We start from the raw sequence: 17194 nt of genomic DNA, 5'->3' as shown, positions 1-17194 counted from the left end.
TGTTGCTAGAGTGGCTGTTGCTAGAGTGGCTGTTGCTAGAGTGGCTGCTTCAGCCAGAACAGCATTGCTCAGAACTCTAGAAACTGAAGGCCAGAACTGCAATATGTGGCTAATGGACATAATTCTATCAGAATTTGCACTCAAAGACAGGCCACAGAAGCCTGTAACGTTACTTTCCAGTGTGGTCTCCGAATGTGGCACATAGCTTTGCAACACTTCTGTGTATGTATATGAAAGGGAAATCAGAAGACTGGCACGTAGAAACACTGTGTCAAAATTTCCACGACAGGGGGTATTTAAAAATTTAGTATGTGCACGTGGAGTGTGTTTTGGATGTGTGCACTTAAGTGGGCACGTTTGGAGGCTACAGGTCAGTGTCAGGTGTGATCCTCTATTGCCTTCCAGCTTGCTTTGTTTGAGACATGGTTTCTCACTGAACGGTTCTGGGTAGACTGCATGACCAGAACCCCCTCCTCCCAGCACACACACAACCTCTCTCTGTCTCCCCACCACTGGGATTACAGGCGCATGCTGCTGGCTTTGTTTTGCTGTGCACGCAGGGGATCCAAACTCAAGCCCTCATGTTGCAGAGCAAGCACTTTCCCTGCTGAGCCATTTCCCAGGCCCCCTCGGGGCATTTTAAAAATTGATTAACCACGAATAGTATTGGGAGTTTATTGGGTTGGCAGCAGGGAGAAGGACATGTTTAAGCACATTGGGAAAACTAAACAGATCAGAGCAGGTAAGGGGGAAAAATGAAGTAGTCACTGAACACGGGTGCATAAACTTTGGACCAAATCCCAGACACTGGTTTCAATTTAAATTTGTTTTGTATCAAAATAAACTCCTGAGCTGAGGAACCACCAAAGCCATGAGGGCTGGAATCATTACAATGAACCAAGGCCACAAAGGTTACCAGAAGACTGGGGGTTGGGGACAGGGGAGGGGAGGTGATGGTGAGAACTGAGAACAAAGCTCAGGAGAGTTCTTTGACACAAAAGAGTCACTAGGTTCAATCCTCCAGCAGTGCACAAACTTGACACGGTAGTACATGCCTGTGATCTCAGCACTTAGGAGGTAGAGGCAGGAGAATCTGGATCTTAAGGTCATCCTCAGCTGTATAGTGAGTTTGAAGACAGCCTGGAATGCATAAGGTTCAATTTCTAGTAAAGGACTGGTGGGCACACCTCCAGGAGGCCAGATCAACTCCTCAGGCAAAAATATCCTCTAAGTATAGGCATGAGCCAACAGATCCTAAGCATTGAGTTATTACAGAGAGAAGTGGAATGCTTGGGAGCTACTGATGAAAGCTACAGGGCTTGGGTGGAGGAGGGGTTACCTGGTGATTCCCTGGACCCTGCCCCTTAGGGTCAACACATGGAAACTAGGGAGACATAGGACACGAAGGCATAGCACGTCTCAGAATACACAGATGGAGGGACGCCGGCCAGGCAGCTTCAGGATGATAAATCAGTTTATGATCCTGTACAAACAGCGGCTCTTGAAGGGTAAGACCCTTGGCATGCTGTTGAGAGTGAGGAGGTTGGAGGCCCTGGGTCCCTTTAGAGAGCGTGAGTGAAGCAGCAACCTACCCTCCCGTGTGGCCGAGTCACAGTGAATCCCCAAGTCCCAGAGGCCAAACATCTAAGTCAAAACCTCTTAGAAGAGGAGGGTTTGGATTAGGGGAGAAAGCGGGGGAATTTTAAGAAGAATAAAAACAGGCATGAGTTATTTCCCAACTTGAGTTAGCGCCAACTCTGGCTGCTGCTTGTGAAACAACCTCGAGTCTTCCCCTGCAGTGAGCACTGACTGATCCTAACACCCATAAGCAGTATGTTTTGTTAGGTTGTCTTTTGTTTTGTGAGATGGATTCTCACTATTGTCGCCCTAGCTGGTCTGTAAATCACTATGTGTGATTTTTTTTCTTTTTTACTATGTGTGATTTTTACTTGAGAATTTATTCCAATTTAGAACAAAACAATTACTTTATAGTTATTTCTCATTTAGTCTTAACAAGTTTGTTGTCTTTTATTCATGAAAAAAAAAAAAAAGGTGTAATCTGCCAGGTGTGGTGGCTCAAGCCTTTAATCCCAGCACTCAGGAGACAGAGGCAGAAAAATCTTTTGAGTTAGAGACCAGCCTGGTCTACAGAGCGAGTTCTAGGACAGCCAGGGCTACACAGAGAAACCCTGCCTTGAAAAACCACAAACTGAGAGAGAGAAAGAGAGAGAGAGAGAGAATCTTTAAAAGGCTGCATCTCTGGGGTTATACATCCACAAAATAGCAAAGTCAAAACTCAATCCTGGATCTGTCTAAACCCAGAGCTACCTTAGTGGGAGTTGGTCCTGACCTCCTTTTTAGCTTCCAAGTTCTCTTCTTCCCCCTAGCAAGTGTGACCTGGAAGGAATATGTGCCCTAATCCTGTTTCCTTCGCAGTAAGAGAATCCCTGTGGCTGGGTAACTTATGAAGAATAATAGTTTACAGTTTGCAGGTCAGGAAGTCTAGGGCTGTGGCCATACTGGCATCTCCTTCACTCCTGGGGAGTCTCATGCTGCTTCAGTGCACGGTGGAGGACTGGAGGCAAGGGAATGGGGAATGGAGAATGGGGACAGAGTCTCCCAGAAGGTAGCCTATCCCAGCAAGTCACTAAGCTGATGGTGAGGTCTCTGCCTCCATAGCCTGACTCCTCCCATCCCTGATGTACTGAAGAGCTAAGTTTCCAACCTAGGAGTGTTTTAGCCTTGAACTGGGTTCTTGACTCATTTAAACTTAAAATTTCCCTCAGCCCCATCTGTGTTAGCCTACCATGAGGCATAAAGTACACCAGCTGCGTAGTCTGTTCAAACAGACTCTGGTTTGGTAGGGATCTGGTCACTGGTTGCGGCTGGCGGGTGAAAAACAGTCTACAAGTTCCACAGAGCATAGCCCCTGGGGAAAAGCTGATGGTGGCACCCAGGCCTTCTCATGTGATGCCCCAGGTTCCTGATGCTCCTAGATATGGTTGTAGCCAACAATCCCATTGTCCAGTCCACCAGATAAGACACATTGCCCTTAGAGTCTACCCCATGAATTCACTTTTGAGTAAATTTTAAAAATTACTTTTATTATTATTTTGTGTGTATGGATGTTTGCCTGAATGTGTGTCTATGTCATAGGAGGCCAGAAGAGGGTATCAGATCCCTTAGGACTGGAGTTACAGACAGTTACAAGATGCCATATGGGTGCTAGGAATCAAACTCAGGTCTTCTGGAAGAGCTGAGCTGTTAACCACTAAGCCATTGTTCCAATTTCTTGAGCGCTTTTTGTACAATTAAGCTGGATTCAGGACTTCTCATTTGACAAAATTACAACTTACCTTTATTTGTAAAATAGTAATGAACCCCATCTGCACCCTCTCATCATAAGGTCAGTCCCCATTAGGAAAGTAGGAACATGTAGAGTGGAAATGGGGCAATTTTGTAAGGAGAAAATATTTTATAACTACTTGAAAATGTTTTCTGGAAATTTTTCTCATATGCTTACATCCTGGCCTATTGTTCTATTGTTCTGAATGCTTCTTCTTGATATGTACTCACCGGGGACATTTTTTTCTGTTGTCTTTAGTGGAGAAGGCTACTATCCGACCAGCTAAAAGCATGGACTCTCTGTGTTCAGTGCCTGTGGAAGGTAAATGTCTTGGTTATTTTATTGCTCTGTTTGCTATGAAGAGACACTATGACCAAGGCAGCTGATAAAGGAAAGCGTTTAATTAAGGGTTTGATTACATTACCTCTTACAACAAGGCCACACCTCCTAATCCTTCCTAAACCAGTCCAACTAGGGACCAAACTTGCAAGCCACCACCGTGAGAGTCTATACTTGGTGCCCGGCTGCTTACCTGCCATTATAATTATACACGATCACCTAGCCCCAAACCACTCCCTGGCTCATCCCAAGTGAGATATAGAACCCTTCTCTCTTTTCCAGCTTTTCTTAGCCACAGAGGAGAGCAGAGTGACTTTTCACACCCAAACTGGACCACGTTAAAGGTCAACAAGCTAAAAACTAAGACAGAGGGCAGAGAGAGCCAAACACTGGCTCATGCCAGGATGACTATGTGTCTTGAATTTGTGAGTTTCCCAGCCATGAGCGTCACAGTGCTTCCATCATAATTTTAAACTGATAAGCTTGCTTATGCCTGTAAATACTGACTGATGTTTTAGGAATTTTTTTATTGCTGTGATAAGACATCACAACAGAAAGCAACTTGGGGAGAAAAGGGTTTATTTAATCTTACAGCTTTCGCAAGAAAGTCAGGACAGGAGCCTGGAGACAGGCTGTGGAGGGGTGCTGCTTGCTAGCTTGCTTCTGGTAGCTTGCTCGGCCGCCTTTTTAATGCAACCCAAGACTGCCAGCCCGGGGGTGGCACATCAATCACTAAATTAAGAACCTGCCCCATGGGCTTGTTAGTAGGCAAGCTGATGGGGGCCTTTCCCAATAGAGATTCCTTCCCCAAACGTGTCTAGGTTTGCTCCAAGTTGACAAAAAACTCCCAGGTAACTAGGTATCCACTGAATAGTCCCTGTTGGAGTAGGTTACATATGAGTTGATAGCATTTTCAAACAACTGGAATTCACATTTGCAGGACCTCTAGTATCTCTTCCATTTTTTGTTAAACAGCCATCAGGTCCCATTACAAGGCTGAGGGACAGCGCCCCATCCCCCCCCCCTCCCCCCCCCCCCCTCCCCCCCCCCCCCCCCGCAGTCTTTGCATGCATAAGATCCTAACCACTGCTTGTTCTCCTTCACCAGGCAAAGAAAGCAAAGGAAACTTCAATCGAACAGTCACCACTGGTGGGTTTTTCATTCCAGCCACAAAAATGCACGGGAGCAGCGCCGGCAGCTCTTGTGACCTCAGCAAGGAGGGTGAATGGGGTCAGGAGGGGATGCCGGCTGGGGCTGAGGGGGGCTGCGAGGTGGGCGGTCAGATCCGACCCCTGCCTGAGCAGCTGAAGGTGTTCCGCCCCGTCGGAGACCCTGAGAGCGAGCAGTCGGCCCCGAAGCTCCTGGGGATGTTCTACACCTCCAGCGACAGTCCCAGCAAATCCGTCTTCACCAGCAGCCTGTTTCAGATGGAGCCCTCACCGCGCCACCAGCGAAAGGCGCTCAACATCTCTGAGCCCTTCGCCGTCTCTGTGCCGCTCCGCGTGTCCGCCGTCATCAGTACCAACAGCACCCCGTGCAGAACACCCCCCAAGGAACTGCAGTCCCTCTCCAGCCTAGAAGAGTTTTCTTTCCAAGGATCAGACGGCGGGGGATGGCCAGAAGAAGAGAAGCCTCTGGGCGCTGAGCCTTTTCCAGGTAAAATAGGGGCGGGAGGGTCTCCCTCCGTTACAAGAGGTAACACCAGGTTTGAACTGGCTTAAATGGGATTTGCAGGGCAAAGTGGTGTGGTGGTTGGGACAGAGGGCTCTAGGGCCAGAATGGTTGTTGGAAGCCAATGCTCTGCTGTGGATTTTCATGAAGTTCATAACCTGCGCCCCGTTTTCTTAATTTATAAAATGCTTTTTTGTAAAGTTGTGTCAACATTTGGTTAGCACGTGCAAAGATCTCAGAGCAGCGTCCAATATGGAGTAAGTACTCAGTAACTGTGACTATTTTATTAGTACACACAGTGTCTTAGTCAGGGTTTCTATTGTTGTGAAGAGACAGCATGACCAAGGCGACTCTTATGAAGGAAAGCATTTAATTGGGGCTGGCTTACAGTTTCAAAGGTTTAGTCCATTATCATCAGGGTGGGAAGCATGGCAGTGTATAGGCAGACATCGTACTGAAGAAGGAGCCAAGTTATACATCTGGATAGGCAAGCAGCAGAAGGAGACCGCATGCCACAGTAGACCTAGCTTGAGTATTTGAGACCTCAAAGCCACACCTACTCCAATGAGGCCACACCTCCTAATAGTGCCACTCCCTATGAGCCAAGCTTTCAAACACATGGGTCTATGGGGGCCTACCTATTCAAACCACCACACACTGTAAGAAGTCAAGAAGAAAAGGTCACGGGATGCCAAGCTGGAGCGCTGAAATTGAGGATCTGCATTTCTCGATGAATATTCCATTCATCCATCCCTCCTCATTTCTACTCCTGCAAAGAACAGGGCTAGCAAAGCCAGCCATGAGGAAGTGCTTTCTTAGGTTTGATCATATCAACCACAGAGTGAGTCTGATTGGATCTGCTTGGGTCACACACCCAGGCTCACACAGTCTGTGACCTGTGTCCACAGTCAACAGGACTATTTTTGGTATTGTTGAGCCAAGCTTCTCTCCCTGTAAGCCAGGCTGGTCTCCAGCAAAGGATCCCACTGTCTCACCTCCCAAATGCTTAAATTACAGGCAGGAGCCACTGAGAAAGGACTCTTTGGATCAACAGTCCCACTTAACCCACCTAAGATGGAATAGGGGGAACCCGAGCAGAAAGACCAACAGAGTACTCCTATCTCAATTAACACCAATGCTTTTCAGTACCTCCTATGTTGTTGGGCATACCCTAAGTGTCCTACATGGATGGTCTCACTTCTCATAACAACCTTCTGAGATCATCATCATCATCATCTCCATTTGCTTGTAGGGGAATAAGTAATTTTCCCTAAAACTCCTAACAAGCAAGTGGAGGAAACAAACAAACACAAACAAACAAAACCCCTGCAATTCCTAACAAATCAGTCTCAGATCTGAACCAAGGTACGTCAGGCAGTATTTGTTAGTGTCGCTTGGCAGGACAGCAACACAGGATTCAAAACCAAAACTGCCGTGGAGCCGTGCAATGCAACACAGGTTAAGCACTGCCAGAAACACCTGAGATTCGATATCCACTTGATTGCAAATTCATTTTGACTAGTATATGTTCAGAGACCTGTCGCTCTTGCCAAAATTTTTACAACCTACACATCCTACAGTTTCAAGAGCTGTGCCCTAAGTACCAGTTCAACTCATCTCCTCCAGTGTTGCAACAACCAAAAATGTCTCCAGAAATTGCCGATGTGCCCAGGGGGCTGGGGAACATTTGGAGCAAAATGGCCCCCAGTTGAGAACTGGAGTGTAGGATTGATTGGATCTCAGGCAGGGGCATTGTCAGGAGAAAAGCCTAAAGAATGAGAGGGCGGTGAGTTGAGAGAAGTCCCCTGTCCTGTGAAGCAGGGCCAGGAGACAGGGCAGTGGCTAGATGGTGCTGGGAACGCCTCCTTGAAATGAACCCTTTGTACTGATCGTTCACATCTTCATCACAGCTTCTGTCACTAAGAAGGCAGCTGCCGAGGACACCAGGCCAGAACCTGAAGCAGCCCTGGGGACAGCAGAATGCAGCCAAGGCCCTCCCCTGGACCCAGGTGCCCTAGTGGAGAAGAAAGCCTTGGATACATCCCTGGGCTCTCAGCTTTCAAGGGAACCAGAGAAGAGGCCAAATGCAGAGAAGGCGGAGGAGGAGAACCAGGGGGCTGGCCAGCTGAAGCCCACCACTCCACAGGAGAGCCTCGGGGCCAGGGCTGGAGCAATGCTTCTCCACGAGATGGTAAGTTGGACTCAGCCTGTTCCAGCCACACACGGGACAATTTAGAGTAGAACTTTCCTTGGTTAACTTTCTGCGAGAGAAATGTACTTAATGAATTTGTTTTTAACTTGATTTTGTCTGTGTGGTTACACCCACATGAATGCCACAGCATATGTAAATGCCACAGCATGCACAGGATTTGTGGAGGTTGGGGGACAACTCTGGGGAGTCCGCGCTTGCCTTACTCGTTAAGGCAGGGCCTCTTTCTCTTATTGTTTCTGCTGAACTGTGTACTGCAGGCTGACCAGCCCCCTGGCCTCTAAGCAGATTCCCTCTTGCTACCTCTTATTTTACCACAGGAGTTCTGGGATTACAGAACACCACATCCAGCTGTGTACGTGGGCTCCGGGGATCAGGCTCATCCCGTCGGGCTTCCAAGGCTAGCACTTCTTCTCACTTGGCCATCTTCCTAATCCCTTTTTTATGCATTAAAATAATAATAATAATAATGACTCTTTAGAAGTCTCACTTACTAGCCAGGAAGGATGGCAAAGGATGACAGAGTGATATTATCCTATCACTCTGGCAATGGAAATTGGAAGACCATGATTTCAAGGTCATTCAGGACTATTTGGGATGTATGAGAGCCTGTCTCAAAACAAAACCAAAGCAAAACTCACCTCTCACTCTGGGGTTTCCCTGCCGCAGGCCTCTGAGAAGTCCCACCGGAATGGAAGCAACCATCCAGCTCAGATTCCCAAGGCAGACACAACTCTAAATATTTCTGGCCCATAAACCACTGACGTGTACCACTGACGTGTCTTTGTGTAATGACATTCTACCCCAGAAGCAGCGCAAAGCCTGCTGGCTTTATTCCAGTCCCACCTATGATGACCATTCATGAGCCCGGTTCTCTTTCCCTACCCATCCTAGCCTGTGCGTGCCCACAGCCATCTATAAAGTCTAATTGGTTTCCAGGCCCTGGTCTGTGTTTTTTCAGACGTTCAAATCCGACGCCAAAACTGACAAACCTTGTCCACTCTTTAAGGGTGGAATTTTCCATGGGTGTTTTTATGAGCTGTCTTTACATAGAAAGTATGCGGAGGTTTTCTGGGGATACCCAGGGAGGAGTCCTGCGTTTGTAATGCAGAACCAAGATGGGCATGTGCCAAGGGACAAAGGACCCCTACAGCATTTTAATTTGCTTCCAGAAGATGCCAAGAGGACCGTGTGCTAGGAGTTAGGGCAAAGCTGCGGTGAAGGAATAGCCCCGGGAGGGCTGAGCCAGAGTGCCTATGAAGCACGTTTAGATTGGCAGAGATTCCTTGGGGGCTGATTCTAAGGAGAAAAAAGAACTATGGTGAATTCAAGCTAACAAGTGAAGGTATCAGTTCATCCCTTCACTGAACACATGTACCAAATCCCCACTTTGTGTAAACAGTCTGCTCTCCTGAGCGCTAGAGTCGCTGCAGTAGCCAAGACTGTCACCACCGTCCCTGAGTTTAGGGCTGCCAGACTCATGGGGAAAAGTCAATACCTAGGTCAAAGGGGACGCATGGATCGGTGAGGAAACAGAACAGTATTTCTTTTTTGCTTTCTTATTTTTTTTTTAAATTTTTCTCTCGTATATTACATCCTGACTGCAGATTCCTCTACCTCCAACCCACCCAGTCTCTCGCCCCCAGATCCACTCCTCCTCCATTTCCCTTAAAAAATAAAATAAAATAAATAAATAAATAAGCAGGCCTCGCAGGGATAATCAACTAACCATGGCATCACAAGTTACAACAAGCCTAGGCACATCCCCTCATATCAAGGCTGGATCAGGCAATCCAATAGGAGGAAAAGGGTTACAAGCAGAGGCAAAGGAGTCAGGGACACTCCCACTCCTACTGCTGTTCCACGAGAGCATCAAGCCACACAACCATAAGATATGCAGAGGACCTAGCTCAGACACACACAGGCTCCATGATTGTCGCTTCAGTCTGTGATCCCCAGTGAGCTGCTTAGCTGGATCTGGGGGCCATGCAACACACTGATTCGTAGTACGATAGCAATGATTATAACTGCTGAGTAGAGTAAAGGAGACAAGAAAAAAAAAAAATCCAGTGGTCAAAACACAACTGTTCACAGAAGAATGCAGTGAAGTAAAACCCGATTGCTTTTGGCCAAGTAACACTGGAGAGCTTAAAGAAACAAGAAGGGTTGGGGATATATCACGTACATTCATGCACAAGACCCTAGATTTAGCTCTCAGTACTCTAGAGCCAGAGCCAGGTGAAGAGATGAGTACCTTAGACTTCTCAGAAAGACTCACAGCGGCACCAGTCAAAGATGCTCCCTCAGCCGCTTCTCCTTACAAGAGGCAAGCAAGGCAAGGAACGCATTCCTAGTAAGTGGAAGGCTGGGGACATAGCCCAGTGGCTGAACACTTCCTGTAATATACAATGGTGTGTGCTCAGAGCTGGCTGAGAAGGGAAGTCAGCAGCAGATCCTATTCCACTGTGGACAGGACCGGATCCCCATGCTGATCCACTGTATGTTTCCGGGGACTTGTTTAATCCATTCAAGGAGCCTAGTATCGTCTCCTGGGGCACTGGAAAAGTTAAACAGGAGGCCACAACATATTTCAGACAGGCAGGCAGACACCCATGGTTATTACTGAAGCTGCCTCCTTTACTAGCTAGAGTGCTGGCACCTCTCCATTCCCTTCTCGATCACTGGAGTCTTGGCAGACACCGGTACCAGAGTTCCAGGCTCAGAAGTAACAATCATCTTGTCTTTCCAGGATGAAGATGACCTAGCTCAGGCCCTGATCTGGCCCGAGATTCAACAGGAACTGAAAATCATCGAATCAGAGGAGGAGCTCTCAACATTGCCACCCCCTGCTCAGAAGACAAGCCCGATTATCCAGTCAAGTCCAGCCCCATTTCCCTTCCCAGAGGCCCCCGGGAGCTCGCTTTGTAGCTCTGCACCTCTGGAGGTATGGACTAGGGACTCAGACAATCAGAGCACACAGGAGGCTGCTGTCCTCACCAACAGAGAGAATCTGGAGCCAGCCTGCAGTCCCCCTAGATCAGGGTCTGAGCAGGGGCTCAGTCCAGTCCCAGCCAGTCTAGAGCCTCTGGAAATACTTCTGTTTGAGAAGATGTCTTCTCCAGCTAGGAGAGAGAGAGGAGGCCCAAGAAATCTCTCTCCCCCACTCCCTCCCGCTCCTCCTCCTCCAACTCCTCTGGAGGAGGAGCCTCAAGTCTTGCTGTCAAAGGAAACTCCTGACCAAGAAGATGCCTCCAGGGATTGCAGGACAGAGCCCAACACAGAGCAGCCAACCCCCAGGGACAGCCCTGCCAACCCTAGCCTCTGTCAGAGAGAGGAGGCCAGTGCAGGCCCAAGTGAGAAGCACGCTGCTCCTGAGAGCGAAGGTCCTGCGCTTCCAAGCCCAACAAAGGAGGCCGAGGTCATCCCACAAGAAGAGGGGGATGCTCCTCATTCAGCGCAAGAGCCTTCGGACTGTGACGAAGATGATACTGTGACAGACGCTGCTCAGCATGGCCTGGAAATGGTAGAACCCTGGGAGGAGCCCCAGTGGGTGACCAGTCCCCTTCATTCTCCCACCCTGAAAGAAGTTCAGGAGTCCCAGATGCATGGCTCCCAGGGCCACCGACTGGAGAGGAGACTTCGCCACAGGCCCAGCCTTCGCCAGAGCCATTCTCTAGATAGCAAAACCACTGCTAAGAGCCACTGGACTCTCGAGGTTCCCTTCTCCAGCAGCTGCGCTAATCTTGAAGCGGAGAGGAACTATGAGCCTCTGCAGCCCCCAGCAGCCAGGATCAAGATTGCTGGATGGGAGGAGAAAGCTCTAAAAGCCTTCCGAGAGTTCTCAGGTCTGAAAGGGTTAGAAGCTCTTCCCAGCCAGAAGGGACCATCTGGTGTACCACCCAAGCCAGTAGAGACCAACTTCATCAGCCTGGCAGAGGAGAAGGAGCAGGGACCACAACTGGGACTCAGAAACCCTCAGATGAAACCCAGTGATGTTCCCAGGCCAGACAGCAGCGAGGAGAGTTCACCTACGGCTCAAGACAGCACGTCACCTGAGGAGTATCACCTACAGTTACAACTGAAGAGCTCTGAGTGTGGGCCCTCCAAAGGGAAACACAGGCCTTCTTCCCTCAACTTGGACTCTGCCACTCCCATCACCGACCTGTTCCGACTTGAGAATGGGGCTTCCTTTAGTTCACCCGGAATAGAGCTCTCTGAACGAGGAGACACTGAGGTCACCTGGATGACCTCTTCTCACTGTAAGGCAGCCCCCTGGAGTTCCCAGGACACCCAGGACCTGGACATTGTTGCCCATGCCCTGACAGGCCGCCGGAACTCGGCTCCCGTGAGCGTGTCAGCTGTGAGAACCTCTTTCATGGTGAAAATGTGTCAGGCCAAGGCAGTCCCTGTCATCCCGCCCAAGATTCAGTACACACAGATCCCACAGCCCCTGCCCCCTCAGAGCACCGGGGAAGGAGGGGTACAGCCTCTGGAGAGGAGCCAAGAAGAACCGGGCTCAACCCCTGAGACCCCTCAGAAACCCACCAAAGATGATTCTCCCTCCTCCTTGGAAAGCCCGGAGGAAGAGCAACCAAAGCAAGAGTCAGGAGCCTTTGCATCCAGTAGGAAGGACAGCACGACATCCTGCACGTGTGAGGGGTCCTTCTGCGCTGCAGAACCAGGTGTGTCTGCCCCACCCTCCACGCAGGATGCAGTGGTGCAATGCAGAAAACGCGCCTCGGAGACAGAGCCTTCGGGAGACAACCTTCTTTCTTCAAAACTGGAGCGAGCGTCTGGGGGTCCCAAGCCATTCCATAGGTCGAGGCCAGGAAGACCTCAGAGCCTAATCTTATTCCCCATCATGGACCACCTACCCTCCTCACCCACAGTGATAGATTCCAAGGTCCTACTGTCCCCTATCAGAAGCCCCACTCAGACAGTTTCCCCTGGCCTTCTCTGTGGGGAGTTGGCAGAAAACACATGGGTCACCCCAGAAGGGGTTACGCTTAGGAATAAAATGACCATTCCTAAGAATGGCCAAAGACTTGAGACTTCAACAAGCTGTTTTTACCAGCCCCAGCGGAGATCCGTGATTCTGGATGGAAGAAGTGGAAGGCAGATAGAGTGAGGCCAGCTGACCTGTTGGTGTCTGCAAGCATGTCAGGTTCATCTGCAAGTTACAGGGTCAACTGGCCACTTGCCAGGCACAAGTTATCTGAATTTGGGCCTAATCTGGCCTCTGACCACCACCTCTCCCCCAACCCCTCCCTGTCTCTTCTTTGTCTTTGACCATGCATGAGTCTATTTGCCAGAAGAGTGGTCAAGACAAGGACCAAAAAAGTGAGATTTAAGTAAGTCCACATGAGCAAGTGGGGAAGGTTAGGCAAGGGAAGAGGATGGAATGCTTGCCTCCAGTGAAAATTGGGGCTCTTCTGTGAGTCAAGTTACTCCTCCATTACCTTTATCTATTACTGTCAAGAGCTGGGTGTGATAGTATCCCTTGAAAGAAAAATGTTTTGCCTGAGTCAGAAAAAGCTTCCTGTTTCATTTGAAGGCTTCTTCATGCTTTTTTTTTTTTTTTAATGCTCTTTAAAGCATGTTTTTAGACCAGTTTTCTAATAAGCTTTGTGAAAGTATATTACCCTCAAATCTGAAAATGCAAACTAACATGCACTTGAGATTTCCAGGTGGAGAGCTTCCTCGTGCCCTTTCCCTGGGGTTGCTGCAGACCTGTCCAAGGTGATCTATGAATCAGCGTGCAGAGTCAGAATCTGTCCCGAAGAGCAAAGCTTCAGTCTGGCACCACCAGCAAACACTTCTTGGTGCCGGCTTTACTGTGCCCCCAGCTGCCACTGCGCTGAACCCTGATCAACAAACCCAGCAGCTAGGCAGACTGGGTGCCGAGCTGGGGACTAGGAAGTCATGTAAGAGTGCAGGAGTGACAAGTCTGCTTTCTTAATAGCACCGGAATCCGTGGGCTACACGTGTAGAGGAAAGGCCTCACAGAAAGTCATGACTTCATTACAGACCTGACGTGTTCACACTGTTCAGGCATTAGGGGAAAGAAAAACCTAGCTCAGCTTCTCTCTCTTGACACTAGGCTGTCTGGGCCCAGCAGAGCCCCAGCTGAGGGGCTGTCACTGTCATTCAGTGTCCTCAAAACATGCCTTTAGCCAGTGGCTCCCTTCCTTTTGCCTCCTCTCACCGTTACTCAAGGGCACCTCTCTTTGTCTTCGTCCCCCCTGTCCACTATCCACCTAGGCACTCAAATTGCTTTTTGACTGTCTAGACCCAAACAGATGTAATAAACCAATCTGATGTTCTTTACCCCTGCCTGGGAGGTCTCTGGTGCTTCCCCTCAAAGGCTTATCAAGGAACTTGTCAGGCCTGGGTGAACTCTGTTCAGAAGCTCAGTCATTGCACAAGTTTCTCTGAAGACTAGCAGTGCCTCTGGGCTGACCCCACAAAGCCAATACAGGCCTAGGGAGCCAAGCTGAAGTCATCTCCCATGGAATGTGGAAGCTGGTGCCAGATCTCATGTTCCCTCCTTCCCTTCCCTGGGCAACCTTCAGGATTTGAAATCTTGCCCTGTTGCTTTCAAGTCAGTGCCTGGGGCAGGGATAACTAGCTAGTCAACTAACAGTGAGCCCACACGGGGGAGCAAGGAGAGCAGCGAATAGGCCTTCAGTCTTTGCTTTCTCATTACACGAGGAAAGCACTGGGCCAACAGCCACTGGGATGTCAAGCCACACGAAGTCTTAGAACACAGCATTTCCCCCTAGTCACAAAAGGCAAAGAAATATGGTGTCAAGAGATGAGAAAGGCCATGTTCTGGAGATTTGAAAAATGCATCTCTGCCGTATCAAGAAACATGGCAGACAAGCTTCATGCCAGGCTCAGTGTACTTGTATGATTAAGACTTGTTCCACTTAGAATGTGAGTGGAAAAGAGCCGCACTTTGGGTTAGAACTAAGCCAAGTACCAAAACACTGAAACTACTTAGTCCTAAGTTTTCTAATTCTTCTAGGATGTACTTTTATTGGCAGGTAGACAGAGAAGCCATCATTTACACACTGACAAGTGACTTCAGTGCTAGGCTGATTTCTAAAATGACTGCCATGTTCTCCTAGACACCATTCATTCACGACATCACCTGCAGGAAAATGAGCATGTGGGTATCCCCATGACCCATTGACACCTTTTTGAAAATACTTCAGGTTTTCTCAGCAAATCCATTTCAGAAGGGCTTGGAATCTTCACCATCTCAGTTTCCTGCTTCTCAAGTGCGGGCCCCTATCAACTGTCACACACACAGTCATAAATGTCATGGACTGGGTGAGCCTGGCACTGATGAAATCCCATTTTATGACAAAGAAATTGTTTATCAGGACACCCTGGGGTCGCCATTTGGCCACCACTTGGGGCTCTCATATTAGACTCCTGAAAATGGCCAAGCGGGAATCAGGCTGCTAGCTTTCATCCAGGATCAGGAAGAAGAACCACTGTCGTCAGCACCTGCTGATATGCCATGAAGAACAGCAAAGTCAGTCTTCAGAACAACTGCCAGTCCTCAAAACGGGGTAGCTCATTTCAAAGACCAAGGTTCAAAAGAAAGGCATATGACTATACTTTTTTTTGGCATATCTTTGCTTAAGACGATCCGTATTTATTTACAAAACAGTCCTCCCTCGATTTTTTTTCTCTTTGCCAAAACAAGCTGGAAAAAGAACATTTACTTTTTACTTTCTACTCTTAGAATATGAAAACACCCAACCAAGACCAAGGCCTCGTTATGAAATACACTACTAGTTTAATCTAAGCCTAAAAATTCAAAATATTGCCCAAGTTAAAATTCTGGATTCTGGAGACACTAAAAATGTAAATGTCAGCATCCTCACCAAGTACTTCTCAAATGCTTGCTAACAGGGCACTAGGTAACTTAGCACTCCTCCACTGTTGAGTCTAATGAAGAACAGGGACACTAGGAACAAGCCACCTGAAAAAGCATGGGCCGGTTTAGAACCACCATTAGATACCAAGCAGAGGCAGAAAGCAGCAACTAGCACCTTTCCATAGGACTGTTAACAGTAGTCAAATGACCTACTAATTTTAAATAATCCAATCAAGCAAAACTGCAAATCCAATAAAATGTCAGTGACACTGATACTTGGGTGTTGAGAACTTTGTTTTTAGCGATCAGAGTGAAAATGAACTAAGTCTTTCTGATGGTTTGCATGGTCCTCATTGGTTATAAGGTTAACAGTTAGATGTCTACTTACAAACCAAGTAGGATCTGATTCCACACACCTTAAGAATGACTTGAGACTTCGATCACCAAAAGATAAGTTAATTTCTGCTGTTGATGAAGTCACAGAAAGGCCCAACCTGAACTGTTAATGTAGTGTTTAGCACACAGCAGTCTACCAGGCCTTAGGTTCCTACCTTAAGGAGCCCTGGAGAATTTAAGACTTATTTGTCTAGGACTGCAATGGCCGAAGTTTCCCGAAGGTCCAATTCCTGCTTAGATTGACTGGAACTATCTTCTACCAAAACTGGTCCTACCTGATGACATATCTTTCGGTCTGCTGCCCAGGTGTGTGAGTTCAGGCATTTCAGGGAGAAAGTCAAGTCAAAATGTGTAATCACAAAGAATATGCCCTCTCTTACCAGCATCTTGCCTAGCTAAACAGGGTTGGAAGAGGGAGCAAATGCACCTTTCTAGTCAAGAGGAGAGGGAGATGGCCGAAGGGTGATTGGCTGAGACCAGCACCAGTCCAGGCAATGTAAAATGATTGGCACACAGATCACTTAGCTTGAGGTCCATGAGCAATGCAGGGACTGGTTGTCAATGTGGGTCAGAGAGGAGGTAGCTGATGTAAGAAGCCATGAATCCAGTCACGTGCATTACTGGCTGAACCCCAACACTCTGAATTGATGTAATGCCATTGTTCTTTCTGGCTTATGATTCTGCAGAGTAAAGCACTTTTTCAAAAGCCCCCATTGGCAGCCATATGATTGCAAGTTGTTTTTGAACTCTACAAATGTTTCCAAAGATATAATCAAAATGTTTTCTATTCATTAAAAAAAAATATATATATATATATATATATTAAACCTACCCAGAGACATTTAAGTGTAATTAAAACAGATTGTTATGCTTTAAAATGTACTCTAATAAATCATATAAAATAAAATTCTTGGGCTGGAACTACTGGGTGGAGGACATGGGTCAGCAGAATCAACACACAGTAAAGTATTTTGATCTCAGACTCATAGCTCCAGTCTACTCTGCTTGACATCGTTTTGTTGTTGCTGTTGTTACATCAAGGTCAGATTTCACAAAATCTTCCACAATCCTTCGTTTTGCTTAAAAAAAAAAAAATGATAAGGGTTTCCTGGAAGATGACTCCAGTTAAGAGCACTGGCTGTTCTTCCAGAGGCCCTCCTTTCCTCAGCTACACTTACACTGGGCCACTTTAAACAGCAATGAAGCTAAAACACCAGCCTTTGGCTTTTCTTTTCTCTTCTTCCAATGCACAAACTTATCCCCACCTAAGGCAATACCCTTGCTGCTAGAAAACAAAATCCTTGGGCAGGCTGGCTGGCTTAGTAAAAGAGGCATGCATTAC

The 17194-nt window shown here is 47.8% G+C and overlaps 1 protein-coding gene across 1 annotated transcript in view; it reads left to right on the top strand.

Moving 5' to 3' along the window:
* Arhgap31 (Rho GTPase activating protein 31) overlaps window positions 1–16678 on the top strand; it is a 111414-nt gene extending 94736 nt beyond the window's left edge. The window contains exons 9-12 of the mRNA XM_055624826.1: window positions 3605–3667; window positions 4793–5341; window positions 7267–7547; window positions 10315–16678. Of these exons, the coding sequence (XP_055480801.1) occupies window positions 3605–3667; window positions 4793–5341; window positions 7267–7547; window positions 10315–12693 (3272 nt within the window). The 3' untranslated portion in view covers window positions 12694–16678. The remainder of the gene's footprint in view (window positions 1–3604; window positions 3668–4792; window positions 5342–7266; window positions 7548–10314) is intronic.
* Window positions 16679–17194: the final 516 nt, after the last annotated feature.

The sequence above is a fragment of the Psammomys obesus genome, unplaced genomic scaffold (assembly GCF_907164565.1).
Source record: "Psammomys obesus unplaced genomic scaffold, mPsaObe1.curated_primary_1811, whole genome shotgun sequence".
Taxonomy (NCBI): domain Eukaryota; kingdom Metazoa; phylum Chordata; class Mammalia; order Rodentia; family Muridae; genus Psammomys; species Psammomys obesus.
Note: the sequence above shows the minus strand (reverse complement) of the source record. Positions and strands in the feature narration are given on the sequence as shown.